General features: G+C 38.7%; 1 protein-coding gene across 1 annotated transcript; it reads right to left on the bottom strand.

Annotated features, from left to right (window-relative positions):
- Positions 1-1,017: 1,017 nt before the first annotated feature.
- LOC149071735 (DNA-directed RNA polymerase III subunit RPC7-like) lies at positions 1,018-15,164 on the bottom strand. Its single transcript, XM_089247788.1, has 6 exons — positions 15,087-15,164; positions 13,925-14,040; positions 10,472-10,661; positions 7,452-7,543; positions 6,655-6,786; positions 1,018-3,919 (listed from the first exon to the last, which is right to left on the bottom strand). The coding sequence occupies exons 2-6, from the start codon at positions 14,036-14,038 to the stop codon at positions 3,830-3,832; spliced, it is 618 nt and encodes a 205-aa protein (XP_089103914.1). The 5' UTR covers positions 14,039-14,040; positions 15,087-15,164; the 3' UTR covers positions 1,018-3,829.
- Positions 15,165-17,938: the final 2,774 nt, after the last annotated feature.

Raw genomic sequence — 17,938 nt, 5'->3', positions numbered from 1 at the left:
GAGATATGTTTCAGAGTGAAAAAAAAAATTTCCCAGAGAGAAAGGAAAATAATTCCAGAAAGCCGAAAAGATTTCAAGCAAAGAATAATTTTGATTTTGAATAGTTTTCTGAATTACACTATATGCATCAAAATCAAGAATGCATGCACTTTCATATACTTCCTATAATAATACATACTTTTATTATTACATTTATCCATACATACAAAATTGATTTTGTGGGTGTGATGTTGTCTATACAAATCTGTGCACCACCTTTGCAGTAACATGTACATTTAAAGGAAACCAATTGTGACCGAAACCAAATTGTTGTATCAACAAAATTCCACTGTATACCCTCCACTGTGTACCTCCCCAATGGCACACAAAGTTTTTGGTCCCATGGCTGTCCGTTATATCCACACTGTTGTATGTATGTTGCTCTCTGTGCCAAAACTTTTTAACGGCGGGAATCAGCTCTCACGTCTTAAAAAATTACGAACCACCCAAAACAAATTTCACTCAACCACCACTACGCTGCCAGAGGGGTTCGAACTCAAGTCCTCATGATTTCAAATCTGTTAATCTAATTAACACACAGCAGAAGTTAAAGGAAGCTGCAATGTCTCAACTTAGTGTGTTACCTGCCTAATGCATGTTTTAAGGACAGACTAGATAAAATATAAATAACAGCTTAAATCATGTTACAGTATTATTTTAACTGCATGTATAAGTGGCATGGCCACAACTAGATACTTCGTCAGCTGGAGCAAGCGTGCATTTTGACATCCTGTATAATGTAGAAGGACCATTGAAAGGCTGAATTTGGCACTTCCCCCGGTCCAGCACCTGGGGCACCGAATCCACCTCCACCTGCTTACCCTCCTGCCCGCCTAGTTACAATCCTGATAAGTGGCTAGTTAAAGCAGCATTAGTGCTCTGCTACGAAAGAAAGTTTCAAAGCTACTGATCTACACCAATTAATAGATTGTCTGCAGCATAAATAATTTTCATGAATGAAAATGAAACAACAGGAAATAATGTGATACAAGACAACTTTAATGTGCGCATATAATTGTACATTGTGAACATAATCATATTTTTACACCAGTTGTTTCAAAGAGAAAAAAAAAAAAAGAAAGATTATAGATAGTACATAATAAGGAAACTAAAGGCAATTATTTCAGAAAACTTAAACTTCATTTTTTTTGGAGGGTGATCATGTGCAGGGCCGCCCTTGCAAGCAAAAAAAGAATAATTGCATGACCCCCAGCTCCAATTTTTTTCTTCTGTGTGTGTGTGTGTGTGTGTGTGGGGGGGGGGGAGGAGAGAGTCGAAAATACGGGAAATCATGGAAATTCAGAAAACAAAATAAATTCAGAAAATAAAATCATGAAAGTCAGGCAAAATGGAAAAAACAATAATTCCATCATACACGAAAATTCGGAATAAACGAAAGAAATAGTTTCAGAATTTATTAGAAAACCAATTCCAGATATGATGAAAATTCAGAATTTTATTAAAGAAATAATTATTTATTCTTAATAACTTCTCGATGAAAGAAATATTTCTTTCCTGATAAAAATGAATCTCCCAAAACTATTTCTTTCTTAGATGAAAATACAGATATCGAGAATTAATGAAAATTCAGAATTTCTATAATAAATTATTACAGTAAATGCGGTGCTTCCCAGAAAGCAGAGCCCGGTGCGACCACACCTGTCACACCCCCCCCCCCCCGCTAATGGCAGCTCTGATCTTGCACATACAATTTAATTGCCAGGGCGAAATAAAATAAAAACGCTTTTCTTTGTTTTCATTTTAATAATTGCTAATTATTTTGAGATAAATTTTGAAATAACTGGGTGATAAGACCATAAATCATAATAAATCTGGATACATTCAGAACAGAAAATAGATCGATTTCGGACAAAATCAAAGGTACTTGCTCAATCTAAGCAATAATGATAAAACTTGAATTGGTATATTTTGACCATGTGTGACGTGAGTCGCAACAACTAGATAGAGGAAAGCCCCCTTTTGCAAGGGATAATAGATAAAACAAATCAACAGTTTAAGAGATGGTTAATGATGCAACAGGACATGATCTGTCACATAAAGATATGTAAGACATCAAAATGAACAGCATCAAGTCTCCATTAGACGAAGATGACTGAGGGTGAAAGGGAACTGTTTTGTCCCATTCAAGTCTTGATTATACGAATGTGAAACATAAAAGTTCTCTTTCATGCAGAATTTGATTCTGTTAACACGGGGTGCATGATCTGATCCTCGGAAGAGAATATCACTTATAACACCAGGTTCATAATATATAAGTAGGTCACCAGGAGAAAACGAATAACATAATTTTGAATATGAACACCATGAGAACGATAAAAATGACAACAAATAAAAAACATGGGATGGAATCATAATGAAGTTACGACACATTAATGAAAATCCTAAAAGCCATGGTTAATGTTACAAATTGTGCGTTACTGATATTTACATTTGTCTGGTGGGATTTTGTTTTTGCAATTAAATGCAGAAATTGTGAGACTGAAAAAAAAATATGGCTGAATTAAATTTCGCTCGCAGATGATAAATAAAATATGTGTGTATGAAGCCATGATCGACAGACATTATTACATGATGGTCAATATGGAATAACCTGATGGACGTTTTTTTAAAACCCTCAAAAACAAAGAGAGATATCACATTTTCGAATGGTATCTACACAACTGACACTGGGGAAACCAAAATTACCGTATATACTTGTGTATAAGCCGACTCGTATATATAAGCTGACCCCCCCCCCCCCACTTCAGGACCACCAAAACCGCAATAAATTGAAAACCTGTGTACAAGCCGACCCAAAAAAATTCTGTGCATTTCAGAGAAAAGAAATTATTATATTTTCATGCAAAATGAATATATAATAATAAGGAAATTTACAATAGAAAATGATTCAAACTTTTTAATCCGTTTCTTCTGAATCTCCAAGCTCATCGTAATCCATCAGATTATCATAGGGAGTGCGGCATCTTCGTTTTTATCCTCATTTGGGCTGTCGGCGCCATTGCCACTTTCAAAGAGACTATCATCTGTTCCGTCCATCGCATTGCTGATGCAACACTTTTTGAGGGATCGGATGATAATTTCAGAAGAAACAGAATTCCACGCCTCATGTACCCATTAGCATACTGGGTTAATGTCAGGTTTCTTCAAGGCACCACTTTTTGTGGTTTCTTTATCATCGGAACTCATGCATTCGATCTGCAAATTCCTCAAATAGTCTTTGAGAGGTTTGTTGATGCTCACATCTAAAGGCTGTACAATCGATGGTAGCCCATCTGGTATCAAAGCCAATGATGTTTTCTATCTCTTTGCCTCAGATTTGAAATTATCAGTTCTGTGGGGTTTGAACATATCCCATACAAATAATGCCGGTTCCTCGAACACTGCTACAAAAATGACTAATGATTGCAGGGGCCAATATTTTCTCATCAAAAACTGACCCGAGTATAATCCGACCCCCCACTTGGGGAGCAAATTTTCCGTAGAAAAACTTGGCTTATACACGAGTATATACGGTACTAAAATAAAAATGATCGTTATAGACAGTATAACAATAAGAACTGAAATATGAGTGTGTTAAACGTGAGTAAAATTTGCTTTGAAACATAATGGAATTATACTTCAAGCAATAGACAGTCCTTGACTAAAACTAACAGACATTTGAATGAAGAGAACACTGACATTAAAATAATGTGAACATGATGATGATGAAGTTATGTAATATACATATTATGCAATCATAGTCCTAAAAAATCAACATAAAAATTGCAGTTTAATACAGTTGTGTATCTTCCAAGTGATCTTCTGTCTCATCGGGGTAGTTTTCCTCATTGTCGTAATAATTGGTGACATAATCAGTGCCCTAACAGGAAAATGAAGACAGCAATTTTGTCAATCTAGAGTCTTTATGTATACAGTCATGTCTGTAATGTTATCATGTTATTCTGTCTGTCTGTGCATATGTTTTCTATTCAAATCTACATTTTTAGACTAATCTTCGAAAAATGTTACATGTATAGGTGTACCAAACAGAAGCTGACTTGGATGATAGGCTATTTTAAAAGTTCGTCAGCTGGGAAAATGCCTGAAATGTTTATAAAAGGGTCAGGCAATAATGGTTTAGGGGTCATTCAAGTATTACGTCAGCATCGATGGAGAGTTTTTGATTTGCTGATTTTGATGACAAGGTGGTGGGGTTTGGATGATGTTTACGTCATCAACCAACCTTTATGAAGATATGAAATGTTCTTAATGACATCTTATTCGGTGCGCCAAAAACGGACAAAAAGCCTTTCAATAGTTATCGGGCACCTGAATGAATGAACGCCAGGGTCTCTGCCACCAGACTTATCCCGTTGCCGAGATCTCTTCCAGCCCAGCTTCGTGGCAGAGTCTGGGAACAAAGTGAGTGCACCTAATAGTCTGAGTGTGTATGATATTTCAGTGCTGCCATCTATACTTCAAATTTCGAGTGAAGTGTAATGATTGAATATTTGTAACGTTGTAGGCCTGTTGCTCTCTGTGGAGAGACTTTTTAACAGGGAGATCGACTCGCATTCGTGCCTTGAAGTTGGGAACCACAGAAAACCAACTTCAGCCGACCACCACTGTGGGGTTCGAACCCGGATCCTCTCATCGCGAGTCCGTCACTACAACCACTCGACCACCACAGCGGCAGTTATTGGGCACCTGCACTAACATTCTCCCTATTGATAAGTCCCCTACAGAGCCACTTTAATGATCACTAAATCTTTCACAGATCCTTCAAGTGCTATGGAAATGTTTCCTGGCCGCTTAAATGCTCTGGAGCTGTGCCACACATCACTCAAGTGATCTGTAATTATACCACCGATCCCTTAAGTAATCTGGGAATGTTTCACGAGTAATTTGAGCGATGTAGAACCACACTGGGGGCTGCTTAAGTGCTCTAAAACTGTGCCACATGTCACTCAAGGAATCTCTAAATGTGTCACGGATCGTTTAAGTGTTCTGTAACTGTGTCGCGGGTTACTTAGGTGATCTTTGAATGTGAAAGTGATCATTGAGGCCTACTTCGGTAATCTGAAAATGTGCCACGGGCCACTTAAATGCTCTGGAATTGTGCCACGGGTCATTTAAGCGATTTGTAAACGTGCCGCTTAGTTGATTTTTACAAAATTAGGTTTGGGGGGCAAGCCACATCAGATAACCTTCAGGGCCACGGGTTGAGGGTTTACCATATATGGCTTAAAGGGTGGGTCACAATGAATTTTTTTAAAGATAAATTTTGAGTTCTTACCCTTCAAATACCATTGAAATTAACAGAAATTGATTATAATAACATATAAAGGTGTTTTATTTCGAAATTTTAACAAAAAAATGTTTAAAAAATATTTTTTAAATTAAAAAAAATAATTTTCTTTTTGTCTGGGGGGGGGGGGTGCACGAGCCCCTACGCTCCCCTCCCTCGTACATTTCTGATCCCACCAATATGCATTAGGAGGTTGGGGCAGTGATGAAATTTTGCTGACAGGGAGGGGGGGGGGGGTCAGAGTTTTGCTGACGAGGGGGAGAGGGGGGGGTCAAAAATTTGCTTACGTAATACTTGAATGGTCCCATAGTGGGCTGCAACAATAACTTTTGGAATGTTTACTTTGGTTACTGTTCACGTAGGCCGCCAATATGTCATGCTCGATTTGTCACTCATCAATTCCTCGTGATGACAATTCATCACAGTGTTAATGTGCCATGAACAAAATTCATTGCGAACTGAATTTTTAGTGAATAAAATTTGTCACATCACATTGCATGTTCTACCTGATCCTATACGAAGGGTTTTTTGTCTTATGCATGAAAAAAAAGGAGGAAAGTGTTCAATTTTTGAAGTAAAATGAATCATTTTTAGTCAATTTAGATAATTTAATAAAGCATTTGATTACAATTTTGATTCTAACATTAATTTTTGATTGTAACTAAATTTTAAAATTACATCTGAAAAATTTAATTATTTCAAACATTAAAAATTTGTTTTTTGCTATGATGAAATTTGAATATTTTGTGATAATTGCTAATGATATTCTACAAATTGAAAATCAAAAAAAAAAAGAAAAGAAAACCTCAGTGTCAAAATTTTTTAGAAGCTTTACTGTATACGACAAGAATGTGTGTTTATTAGTATCGTCAGGCTGGTTCAAGATGGCAATTTTGAGATATCAGCATTCTAGAGAGATTCCCTTTGTATGGAACTCAATAGGAGTCTGGACTCGCATTAAATTGCAGTGGCGAGCGTATAAGAGCTGAAAGTTTGTGCATCTGGGGGATATTTAAAGATGTTTTCTCCACTGTTCTCGTGGCATGCATGACTCAGAGATAAAATTTTTTGAGTTGTTGCTGTCGATATGATGTGGAAAAAAAAAAACTACAGCTTTTTCCAAGTAAGAAATAATAGTTAAATAGTAACTGAAAATTTGGGTGCAAAATATTTCATTTGTTAATTTGGCACCCAGTTTTTTACTAGAATGATGGGGGAGGCGGGGGGGGGGGGGTTATAATGATCATCAACTGTACTTTTCTAAGCTGGGCTCTGATTCAATTGTAAATTCATAGTGAAAATTATACCTCTTCAGCATCTTCTTCATCTTCCTCATCATCAACTGTTTCATCATCATTTTCCCCCTCCGTTTCAGGTTCATCTTTGACAGAAATCTTGTCTACTTCAGATTCTTCTTTTTGTTTGGCCACAAGAAGTTCCTGAAAAGTGAATATATATGTGTATAAAACAAATGGATAAAATCAAAGAATAAATAAATAAATGGGGGTAAGCCATCCTGCACACTGCTGATCAAATACACTGGATGTCCACATAAAATCACGTGATTTTTTTTGGCAACATAAAGCAATAACGTTTCAGTACTACTTTAGGCGTTTACATGTGGAAGATTAGGGAGGGGGTTGCTTTGGTGATTATTGTCTGCATAGAAACTTTTATTCCTCATAGGGGCAAAAAAAAAAGGAACAGAGATCTCTCAAAAGAAGCCCATCTTTGTTGCAGAATTGAGGGTGTCACCCTGACCTCCTCTTCCACCATCCTTTACGCCGTAAAAACTACTGTTAGCTCCTTTGTCAGACATCTTGAGCTAACCACTTCTATTCAACTCACATGACCAGTGACGACTTCTGGAAAAAAAGGGGAGGAATTCTAGCAATGCATGCATATGCTTTGCACCCAGACTAATCTTATGTTGTCATGAGCGCGCGTCAATGGTACAAAAAAAAAATAATTAAGGAATAAGCATCCCCTCCAAAAAAGTATTAGAACCCGCTCCATCAATCATAAAATTATCTAGCAAGAAAAATATAACTTTAAAACTTAATATGAGAAAAAAAAAATCTCAGAAGCAATAGACATCACTTACAGAGATTTCCACCTCATTCCCGGTTTTCTGTTTCTTCCGCGCCTTAGGAGGCGGACCATCTTCAAATAATTCAGCGGGATAAAGACTTCTATCTGGGGGAAATATAAAATAAAAGCAAATCATAAATAAACTTATTTCATAGTAAATAACAAACTGACATAAAGCAACTTCTAAAAATAGGAAGACCTGCTACCAGGGTGATGAGACACCTGCGTTTTTAGCATCATTTTATGTGTCCAAATGCATTTTTATGATTCTTCAATTTTTGTCTCCACTTCCATGTTTCCATATAATTGGTTTTTTTCTTATGAAGGAAAAGAAAAATTTCAACACAGGGGAAAAATATATTTCTGTTTTGGTGAGTAGGCATGGCATATTCTTTTTTTTTGTTTGTCGTAAATTTACACTATTCCTCAAAAAACTGGTTATATTTTTGGAGATGATGATTTTTACAAGGAAGAAAATTCATCTCTGCCCCCCGAACGACCAGGGTTCGTGTCCCAGTGGGGGATGAATTTTAATAATAATAATGCGATCCTCACGTATTCCTAAGAGATCAGCATGATCCGTCCAGGGAATTTGTTAGTGTTATAAGGAATCCATGCCCAAACCGGGATTCAAACCCAGACCTGCATTGTCAGAGGTTAGCTCCCTAACCACCGGACTGCCAGGTCGTGAATCATCTTCTCCAAAAATATAACCAGTCTTTCGAGGAATCTTGCAGTAACAAGTGCAGAGGACATTTCTACATACACATTTACACAGTTTAGACCAATATTATTGGAAATTCACAGGAAATTTGAACTGGCTTTGCCTACTGGCAGTGCTTATTAGGGGCATATGCAGCATGATAGACCTTTAGAGGGGGTACAAAAAGGCTTGTGGGGGGGGGGGCACACAAATTTTTTCTCTGAGAAATTTCCACTCTTCAAAATGCACTTAAATTAACAGAAAATTTATTAAAATAGCACATAAAACACATTTTCTTTTGATATTTTATTGTTTTACCAAAATATTAACCTTTTTTAATTTTTGGTGGACTTGGGGGGGGGGGAGCGCAAAGACTCCCTATGCCTCCCGCATATGTTTCTGGCAGTCGTTAAGCTAAGACTTCTAACAAACTCCTACAACCTGATAACTAATTTCGGAGGAGTTTTTCTTTTAGCAATATCTTTTTTTAAATTAATCCCTAGGCCCCAGGTGCCTTCAACAGTTGACACAGCGAGGGGGTTCATTTGGAATTTTCATAAAGCCCATGGGCCACCAGGCTATAATACACTTATATTACTAAAGAGCTTGGCAGGCCATGTGTTGGAGATCCCCTTTGCTAGGAATTCAGGATAAAGCACAGGTCACACAAATGATTTGGTGAATGATCACAGATCACAATGAAAGACAACAGTGACAAACAATTGTAAAGGAATAAACACGTCTGAGACGCATTGTTAGGGAACCAAGTAAACATTCTGAAAGTCATTGCTGAAGTTTACAAACCATTATTGCCCAAAAGTTTTTCACCTATTTCGGGCAGTTGCCCTCCCCAACAAACTTTTAAAGTAGCCTATCATTCAAGCTGGGCCCTGTTTCGAATATATGCAAAATTTGGCGACAATTGAATATAAAATTATAGATTTGTATAAAGAACACAAACACAGACAGACACACATACACACAGAAAATCAGTTATACAGTGAAACCTGTGTGTAATGGTACCGTCTATAATGATAAACCTGCCTATAACAATATTTTCTTTGGTCCCTATAGTTTCTTTACAGACAGGTTTTAGTATATATATAGACAGATAGATAGAAGGTGTGATGGCAATTTTAAAGCAAAAACCAAGAATTTTCATCATTTTCCATTTGATGTGGTTTTCATCAGAGGCCTCTGCAGTAGAAAATTGAAGGTTCCAATCAGGATACCTACAGTTCAAGCTCAATCACAAAAAAGGAACGAATAATACTCATATTAACGTTAATTCTGTGCACTTTTTACAATGAACCTGGTTTCAGGTTTAGTGTCTCTCTTTTAATTCATTTCTTTATCAATGAATAATCAAATCAAATTTTGGTTCTGGGCCACATGAAAAGACCACATTTAACTTTATGCCCATAGGTTGAGCATATATATATATGTGTGTGAATGTTTTTTTTATGCCAAAGAAGTGATTCTTTTTAGTTGGTACAGGGAGGGTTACTCAGGGCAATTTAGCAAAAACGACCACTCTATTGCACCCTCTTTCCCAACAAGGATGTGATATAGCCCTAGACCAGTATTTCTCAAAGTGTGGGTCACAGCTCCTAGGGGCGTCACCAACTTTTGTCAGGAACATTGCGACTAGTGGGAAATATTTGAGCTTTGAAGTGTTTCTTTCATGAATTCCTGAATACACAGTATGTACTGAACTACTCTGGGGATGTACAAATGAACCATAAATGGGCCAAGGGAGCTGCGAGTAACAAAAGTCTGAGAATCACTGCACTAGACCCCATATATGCTCAACCCAAGGCCCGCAGGCCAAATGTGGTCTTCTCATGTGGCCCACGGCCTAAAATCTGAATTTGATTATTAATTTAAAGATGTGAATTAGGAAAGATTAACCTATGAACTCTGTTTTGGGTTTGGTGTCAGTCTTTCCTAATTCACATTTTTATCAATTAATAATCAAATCAAATTTTACAATGTCAAAATAGGTCCTGGGCCATATGAGAAGACCACATTTGCCCTGCAGGGAATGGGTTGGTTAAGTACATATGTGCTATAGCCATATCACATCCGTTGTTGGGAAGGAGGGTTATGTACATAAAGAGGCTGTTTTCGCATCAAGTCTGGAATGGAGTAACCCTATCTGTAAAGACTAAAAAAAGCACTTTCACATTAAAAAAGTAATAATAAGCACGAGAAATGAAATTTCTGCATTTTTTTTAATTGATGAAAGCTTTAAATAAATAAATAACACAGCAAAAACATATGAGAGGAATGAACGGTAAATTCTTCTAGTAATTAAAAAACCGGATTACCCCACTCTATCACTTTAGTAGTGTTCCATGGCTGGTATTTGTCAGAGTACCTCTCGATATCCTTGTTTTGAGTGACGGATGGCATGTAATACCCAGCCTGTCTTATTCTTTCCTTCAGATCTTCTCTCAATGTCGTCATGTAATCATATTCTCCACCTCTCAGAAGTGGTCGTGGCTTCCCTAACAAAGGCTAAAATAAAACGAACAAATAAAGTTTTCACGGAAAGTAGGAAACACAAAGTATACTGTCATCCCATGAAATAATACTGTTTCTTTGCAAAGTCTGGGAAAGAATGCTATCACTACTCCCAGGTTGCAAGATTGCATGTATCTGTGTCACACTGAGGTGTACCATATAATATATTCGTGTATAAGCCGATTAATATGGATAATAAAAAATGTGTATATTGGAGGGGGGGTTAAATTATACACTGGCCAGTTTTTGAGGAGAAACAATTCAACTCAAGTTCCACCCAGCAACTCCTTTAGCAGGGATCCACAGCTTTCGGCCCATTGGCCAGCAAAACAATTTCATATGGTCTTGAGAGTGTCATGAGCCCTGGGGAAAAGTGACTTTCTGATGTTCTACTGACCTCTCCCCGTTCCCAAGCCGGAAAAGTGCAAGCCTACCGATTTGCTTACATACTTTCAAGCATTACGCATTACGACAGCCCTACATCCGACCCAAAACAGCAGGGCAATCTTAAAAGCATCATAAGTCAAGTGATGCACTGATGCCCTCCTACAAAGACAGACAGATTGATGATTACCATGTAAGGTCATCTGGGCCCCTCACAGGGCTTCATTGAGAAGTCCATTGCGTTGAGGCCGATGAAAGATATTCTTGGAAAAGGTACAGATTCACATAACACGACACCCATTTTTGGTTGGCGAATGCTAGTCATCTCACGTATATGAATGGCAAACTGAAAAAGTTGTTGCCTTAACCCACTAGCTACAGTGGATCCCGCTTTTATGCAAGCACTTCAAACGGGAAATTTTGATGCATATTAGTAAGAGTTGGGACCACAAAAATGAGTAACAATAGGCTGGAAAACGTTCTAATTTGGAAAGCTATTAGTGAGATCCACTGTAACATATTCATCCACTAGAAAAGTGTTGCAGTTATCCCGTAAAATGTCTGCAGAAAGAAATGAGAAGGAAAACAATTTTTTTTGGATGTTTTCATTATTTTTCATTTAAAATCTTCATTGTCTCAAAAAATTTGTTGATTTTTTGATGGGTCCGCCTATACATTGGTTTCAATGTCTTTTGAAAATTTCCGGAATCTTTAAGTGGGGGAAGGGGGTCGGCTCATACACGAATGCATTTCATACCTTATAAACGAGAGTATAAAGGGCATTTCATGAGTTAGCATGTCCATGTATTTAGCATTTTGTCAACAAAAATGTGACGAATGGAATTGTTCCAATGAATGTCTTTTGCTGAATTTTTGTACTCGTTCCCATTTTAAAATAAAAAATTTCTGTCCCCCCCCCCACTTACCTTTAAATTTTACCAAGCCTGTTTCTAAATTTCTACATACATCTCAGTTTTCCAATTTTTCCATTTCCTTCTTTTCTTAGATTTTGGAACTTAACTGGTTTTTCTTCCACACCTCCCCCCCCCCCCGCTCTTTCTTCATTTCTTCAAATTCCAGGCCCCTTGCCCACTTTTTTGGATTTCAGTCCCTCCTCTTAACATTTCCAGAATTTGACCCTTGTTTTTTTCGGCTTATTGCGTCCAGCTGTGGTAAAAAAAATTGAATATAATGCTCAGTTTCATCCTTAAAAAGCTGTCTCTGAGTACTCCTATAGTCATTCTTCCGCTTTTCCAAGGCTTAGTTCGTCCTGGACTGGAGTATGCTGTAAGGTTTGGGGCCGCTGTGGTGGTTGAGTGGTCATAGTGACGAAATTGCATTGCCAGGATCCGGGTTTGAACCCCACCATCACCACAGTGGTGGTCGGCTGAAGTCGGTTTCCTATGGTTCCCAACTTCGAGGCGCAAATGCACGTCTATCTCCCCATTAAAAAGTCTCGCCGCAGAAAGCAACAGGTCTACAACAATAAATCATTCAATCATTACACTCCACTCATAGTTAGAAAAACTGGTGACAGATGGCAGCACAACACATAACAAGTATTACACAGAAACAAACTTCACGCCAGGTTTCACTACACGCACATTCCAACATGTACCAATTCATTAGAGGTTCCGCAGAGGAATATGAATGAGGTGCATGTCTGGATTAGTAGTAGTAGTTGTAAGGTTCTGGAGACCATACTTAGAGGGACATAGACTTGGTTGAAGTGGGGTGCAGAGAAGAGCTACACATGTTCTTATTGGCACACCAGGCTTCAGCTATGAAGAGAGACTTCTTTGAATATGTTCACGTTGGATGAACGCAGGTGTCTGGAGTTACGATTGAAGTGTTCAAAATTTTTAACGGGATGGATAGGATGGGCCATGAATTATTGTTACACCGTCAATCAACTGCTTTTACAAGGGGACACCAGTATAGATTGGTAAGGGAAAATTCTAGGTTATGACGTCGCAGGGAATTTTTCCCTAATAGGGTTGTTAATAAATAGCTTACCCCAGAGGTAGTAAATTGTAACGCAATTGGCACGTTTAAAAAGAAATACGATGAACATGTTGGGGTAAATCGAGACGCTATCCATACTTAGAATAAGACAACCATAAGTATTTTCTTTATGGGCATTGTATATTATTTTATCATGCACATATATATATATATATATATATATATATATATATATATATATAATATTTTTAGTTTAGTTTTTGTAATTGCATTTTTAATTGGGGGGGTCGCTGTATTTTTATATATGACATCCATATTTGATATAGGCATCTTTTTCTCGGCCACCTCGTTGGGCATTTTGCCTGTTGTGGCCTTGTATTTGTATAAATAGCAGTAATGTATGTTCAGGGCTGCAACTAGATACTTTGTCACCCGGGGAAAGACTGAATTTTGGCACTCCTTGCATGTAGAGGAAGCAATTAAAGGGTGAATTTGAGGCCTCTTCTGGTTCAGCGCCAGGGAACCAGATCTGCCTGCTCCACCCTAGTTGGGGCTTTGGACATGCAGTATTTGAAGAATACAGAAGCATGTTATGTATGCTTCATATGGCATTCAATAATTAAAATAGCATTGATAACATCTTATTAACACAAGACATGGGCGGAGATACGGGGGGGGGGGGCATCGCCCCCAGCGTCAAAAGTGAAGTTCACTGATCTAATGTATATATGCATATATGAATCGACATCATCATCGTGCCCCCCAGAAATAATCACTGTGTGCCCCCAGGCTTCCAAGTCTATCTCAGTCTATGACGCAAGAGACATTAAAGAGCTGCTCATAATCAAAATGAGTCAAGATAAATGAAAAGATGTAATAGCAGTGTAGAAATAATAACATAGACTTACTGGATACAAAGGAGGAGGCTGAACCGTTGTTGGAGTATCATCTTGCTTCAGATCTAATGCGCATACCGCTTGAGGGAATACAGAGTACTCTCGCCGTTTACCTCGACCACTCATTTCTGAAAGAAAAAAGAAATTTCAAACAAATTACTTCTACGAACAGAAAATGGTAATTACTAGCTCTCCATTCGATGCCTGTAAAACAAGTTGGAACTTTTTTGCGATGAATTTGGTGGAATCAAAAAAATTATGCCCATATTTCCATGAAAAGAGAAGGGCGGGCCCCCCCCCCCCCATGAAAAAAATATTTTTTAATCATGGCTGTAATTGGACATTTGGTCAGCAGAAGCGCCACTGTGGTGATCGAGTGTTCAGAATGAAGGACTCCAATCGCAACACTACGGGTTCGAACCACATCGCTGCCACAGTGACGGTTGGCTGAAGTCGCTTTTCTGTGGTTCCCAACTTCAAGGCGCGAATTCGAGCCAATCTTCCCATCAAAAACTCTTGCCCTAGAGAGCAACAGGCCTACGACAGGAAGTTTAGGGTTCAAATGAACGAACAGAAACATTCACATATCAACAGCAGAGATGCAAGTAAAAGGGGTCCTTCCGCACCATGACTGGGTCCAGCAATCTTCCTCAGGGAAGCAATAATTTATGGTCATACAATGATGACGGGAACAGGTTATTTTTTTTTTCTCTCCCCACCAATCGCCTCCCTTAGAAAACTTCTGAAAAAAGTACGGTTTTTCTTGACACTTGTTGTCGATAGCATCTTGCGGTTTATGTCCAACAAATACTTTATTATCTTTTACCTTAATTGTCTGAGGAGGATGAGTGGACCCAGTCATAGTGCGAAGGGGGCCTATACATGCTTGGTTAACAAGAGCTAGATACTGGAACCCCCCCCCCCCCCGGAATGTTAAATGAGAGAGGATGAAATTTGGGAACCCCCCCTCCCCCAGTTACAACCGTGGCCCAAGATAGATCAAAGTATTTTAATGCTTTCCTTTTCCCTATAATACCCAACACAGCCCATAGTAAAATGAAAACTAACTAATTAATTAATAATTAAATAATTAATCATGCATTTATTCAAAATTAATTACTTATAAGCATTTCTTTTACAAATCTTAAAAAAACAAAGCAAATTGCTACATTACCTAACTTATTAAAAAGAGAAACTTCTCTTGGAGACTAGAAGCGCCATCCTTGTGTAATCAAAACCTGTCAAATGTAAACAATGTAAACATGGAATATTGTTGCCAAATTGAAAAAGACAAAAAAAAAAGCACTTGATGTGATTTTAGTTTTGCTGCCATCTATGACTCAATCTACACACTATTCATATAGGTTTATTTCCGACTTCGAATGCCCGCCGGAATATATAACACTAAAAAATGAAATTGATTGTTTATTTTTCACACAAACTGACGTACCATTAAAACGGTTTCCAACTTGTTCTCTTTATAGGTAGGCTTACCATATTTGCTCGAGAAAAATACGTGAAAATGGGTTTTAACCAATCAAACCAACCAATCAACCAACAAATTGCTAAAAGTAAGCAAAGTCGCCAACTCGTGCTAAAATCACGAAAATGTTATTAACCCGAAAAAAAATGGGGGGGGGGGGATTTTTCTGTCCGCTACAGGCGGGTTGCCTAATCCGAGGTATTATTCCTGAGAAGCACAAGGAAAAATTAATTGACATGAATTCGGGAAAAATGGTTTTTGTCCACTCTACGAGAGGTGCAAAATCGAAGATGAAAGGTCGAAAAAGAAAATCATTGACCAAACCTAATCAGAGAAAACGATTAACTTCCGCTCTTGGAGGGGTGTCTAATCCGAGATGAAAGGGAGAAAAAGAAATTAAGGAAAATATTTCTGTGCGCTCTAGGCGGTAAGGGGGGGGGGGTGCCAAATGCGAGGTAAAAGATATTTATTGGCTATCTCGGATTTAGATGATGAATTCGATTGGTGATGTTGGTTATCCGAGGATGACGTCAATCTCCGCTATCCATACAAAGGTTTTTAACAGCTGGCTGATGCGAAGATATATTTAGGAACGGGAGAAAAAACCGAAGCCACGTCCTTTCCCTTTCCGGGTGAACGCACTAGACAGGAGGAACTTCTCAATCTTTCCTTGGAGATCGTATGCGTTCATGTACGGACGGGCAGGGCCGCAACTGGGGGGAAGCAGGCGGGTCTCGTGTCCCGGGTGCTAGACTCGAGGGGGCGCAAAATCATTCTGAAATCTCTCCTTCAACATAAGAAGGGGGGGGGGCGTCAAAATGTGCGCTTGCCCCGGGTGACCAAGCATATAGTTGCGGTCCTGCGGACGGGCTTATCCTCGCACCAGCCGGCTGTTAAAAGAATTTGTATGGGTAGCAGACATCATCCTCGGATAAGTCGCCATCTGGTGAAATTGTCAGCAATTGTGAGCTTTGGCCTGAGTTAGGTCCGACCGTCCATGTACGGTCCCGTTCAGTGCACACGAGCTCCAAGTAAATTGAGAAATTCGTTGCCTCCGTAGCCTAGTGCGATCACCCGGAAAGTGAAAGGACGTAGGTTCGATTCCCCGCAGGGACAGTTGAATTTTCTTCCGTTCCTAAATATATCTTCGCTTCAGCCAGCTGTTAAAAACCTTTGTATGGATAGCGAAGAGTGACTTCATCCTTAGATAACCAACATGACCAGTCGAATTCCTCATCTAAATCCAAGATAGTCAATAAATGTCTTTTTTGTCCTTTTACCTCGCATTTGGCAACCCTCCCCCCCCCCCGCCAACTAGAGCACACAGAAATATTTTCCTTAATTTCTTTTTGGTCAAAAATTTATTTTCCTCCCTTTTCATCTCGGATTAGGCACCCCCATCCAAGAGCCAAGAGAGGACGAAAACCATTTTCCCTAATTTGATTTGGTCAATTAATTTTTTCCTGTGCTTTTACCTCGGATTAGGCAACCCGTCTATAGTGGACAGAAATCCTTTCCCCCCCCCCCCTCCCATTTTTTTTTCTTTTCGATTAATTTCTCGGTCATCTCGTTGGGCATTTTGCCTGTTGTAGCGTTGTATTTGTACATAAAATTTTCTCTGACCCCACGAAATATTGTTCGGTTGTCTCCTTATTTTCGTAAAAATGTTCGTCACTCTTTTGAGTTCGAAACCGGTTTTATTATTGTAATGATTTCGATTATTCCAATGCAGATTTTATATGTTCGTATAATCTTTTGAAGCTCACCTTACTCCAAGTTGGGTTAGGCTGAGAGCTCAGAGTGCTTGGACCCGTTCTCCCCCCCCCCCCCAAAAAACTTTGTAAGAAAGATGAGGCCCTGTCCCCCCAGGAATTCATCGATGCATGCAAAGGCGCCGACATGAATAAAACACTCGTATGTGTGTGTGTTGGGGGGGGGATTGTGCATGTTGCCTTTCGTTTTTCATGGTCTCAAGCTCGTATGCAAGGAGGAGGAAAGTGTGCGTTGTATATTTATTAATTATTTAAAGGAAGGGGGGGGGCTATAGCAACACCTACTAGAGAATTGTTTTCTAGTGGGTGTTGGCTATAGTCAGCTCCCCGGGATCCAGTGCCCATGGTTGCATGTAATCATTCATACAATGCATACCAATGCCTCCACCATACAATACCATACAATGCCCTGACCCCTGCAAACGTGATTTCCGTACATATGGGACGTCCAAAAAATTTGGTCCAAAGTATGAAAAACCAAACAGAAAGGAATCAACCCTTTTACGATCACGGCCGAAATATTTCGTTCGAACGCCAGTGGAATAAATTCATTTCAGTTCTCTATGTTATCTTTCCTATCTCCTCATCATCGTCAAGCTTTATTGTAACTCTGTGGACTATGAAGTTGTTCTCCCTGTTTTCCCTGTTCTCCGTGTGTTTTAATCCCAACATACCACTTTTTTTGAGGAAATATTGTCAGCCTACCATCATTCATGAGAAAAGAATTGTTCAAAAGTTGGAAAGAATTTCTTCTGTTGAAAAAGGAAATAA

Source organism: Pholcus phalangioides, unplaced genomic scaffold (assembly GCF_987345545.1).
Source record: "Pholcus phalangioides strain wild (caught in Gottingen) unplaced genomic scaffold, Ppha-v1.0 ptg000018l_1, whole genome shotgun sequence".
NCBI lineage: Eukaryota > Metazoa > Arthropoda > Arachnida > Araneae > Pholcidae > Pholcus > Pholcus phalangioides.
Note: the sequence above shows the minus strand (reverse complement) of the source record. Positions and strands in the feature narration are given on the sequence as shown.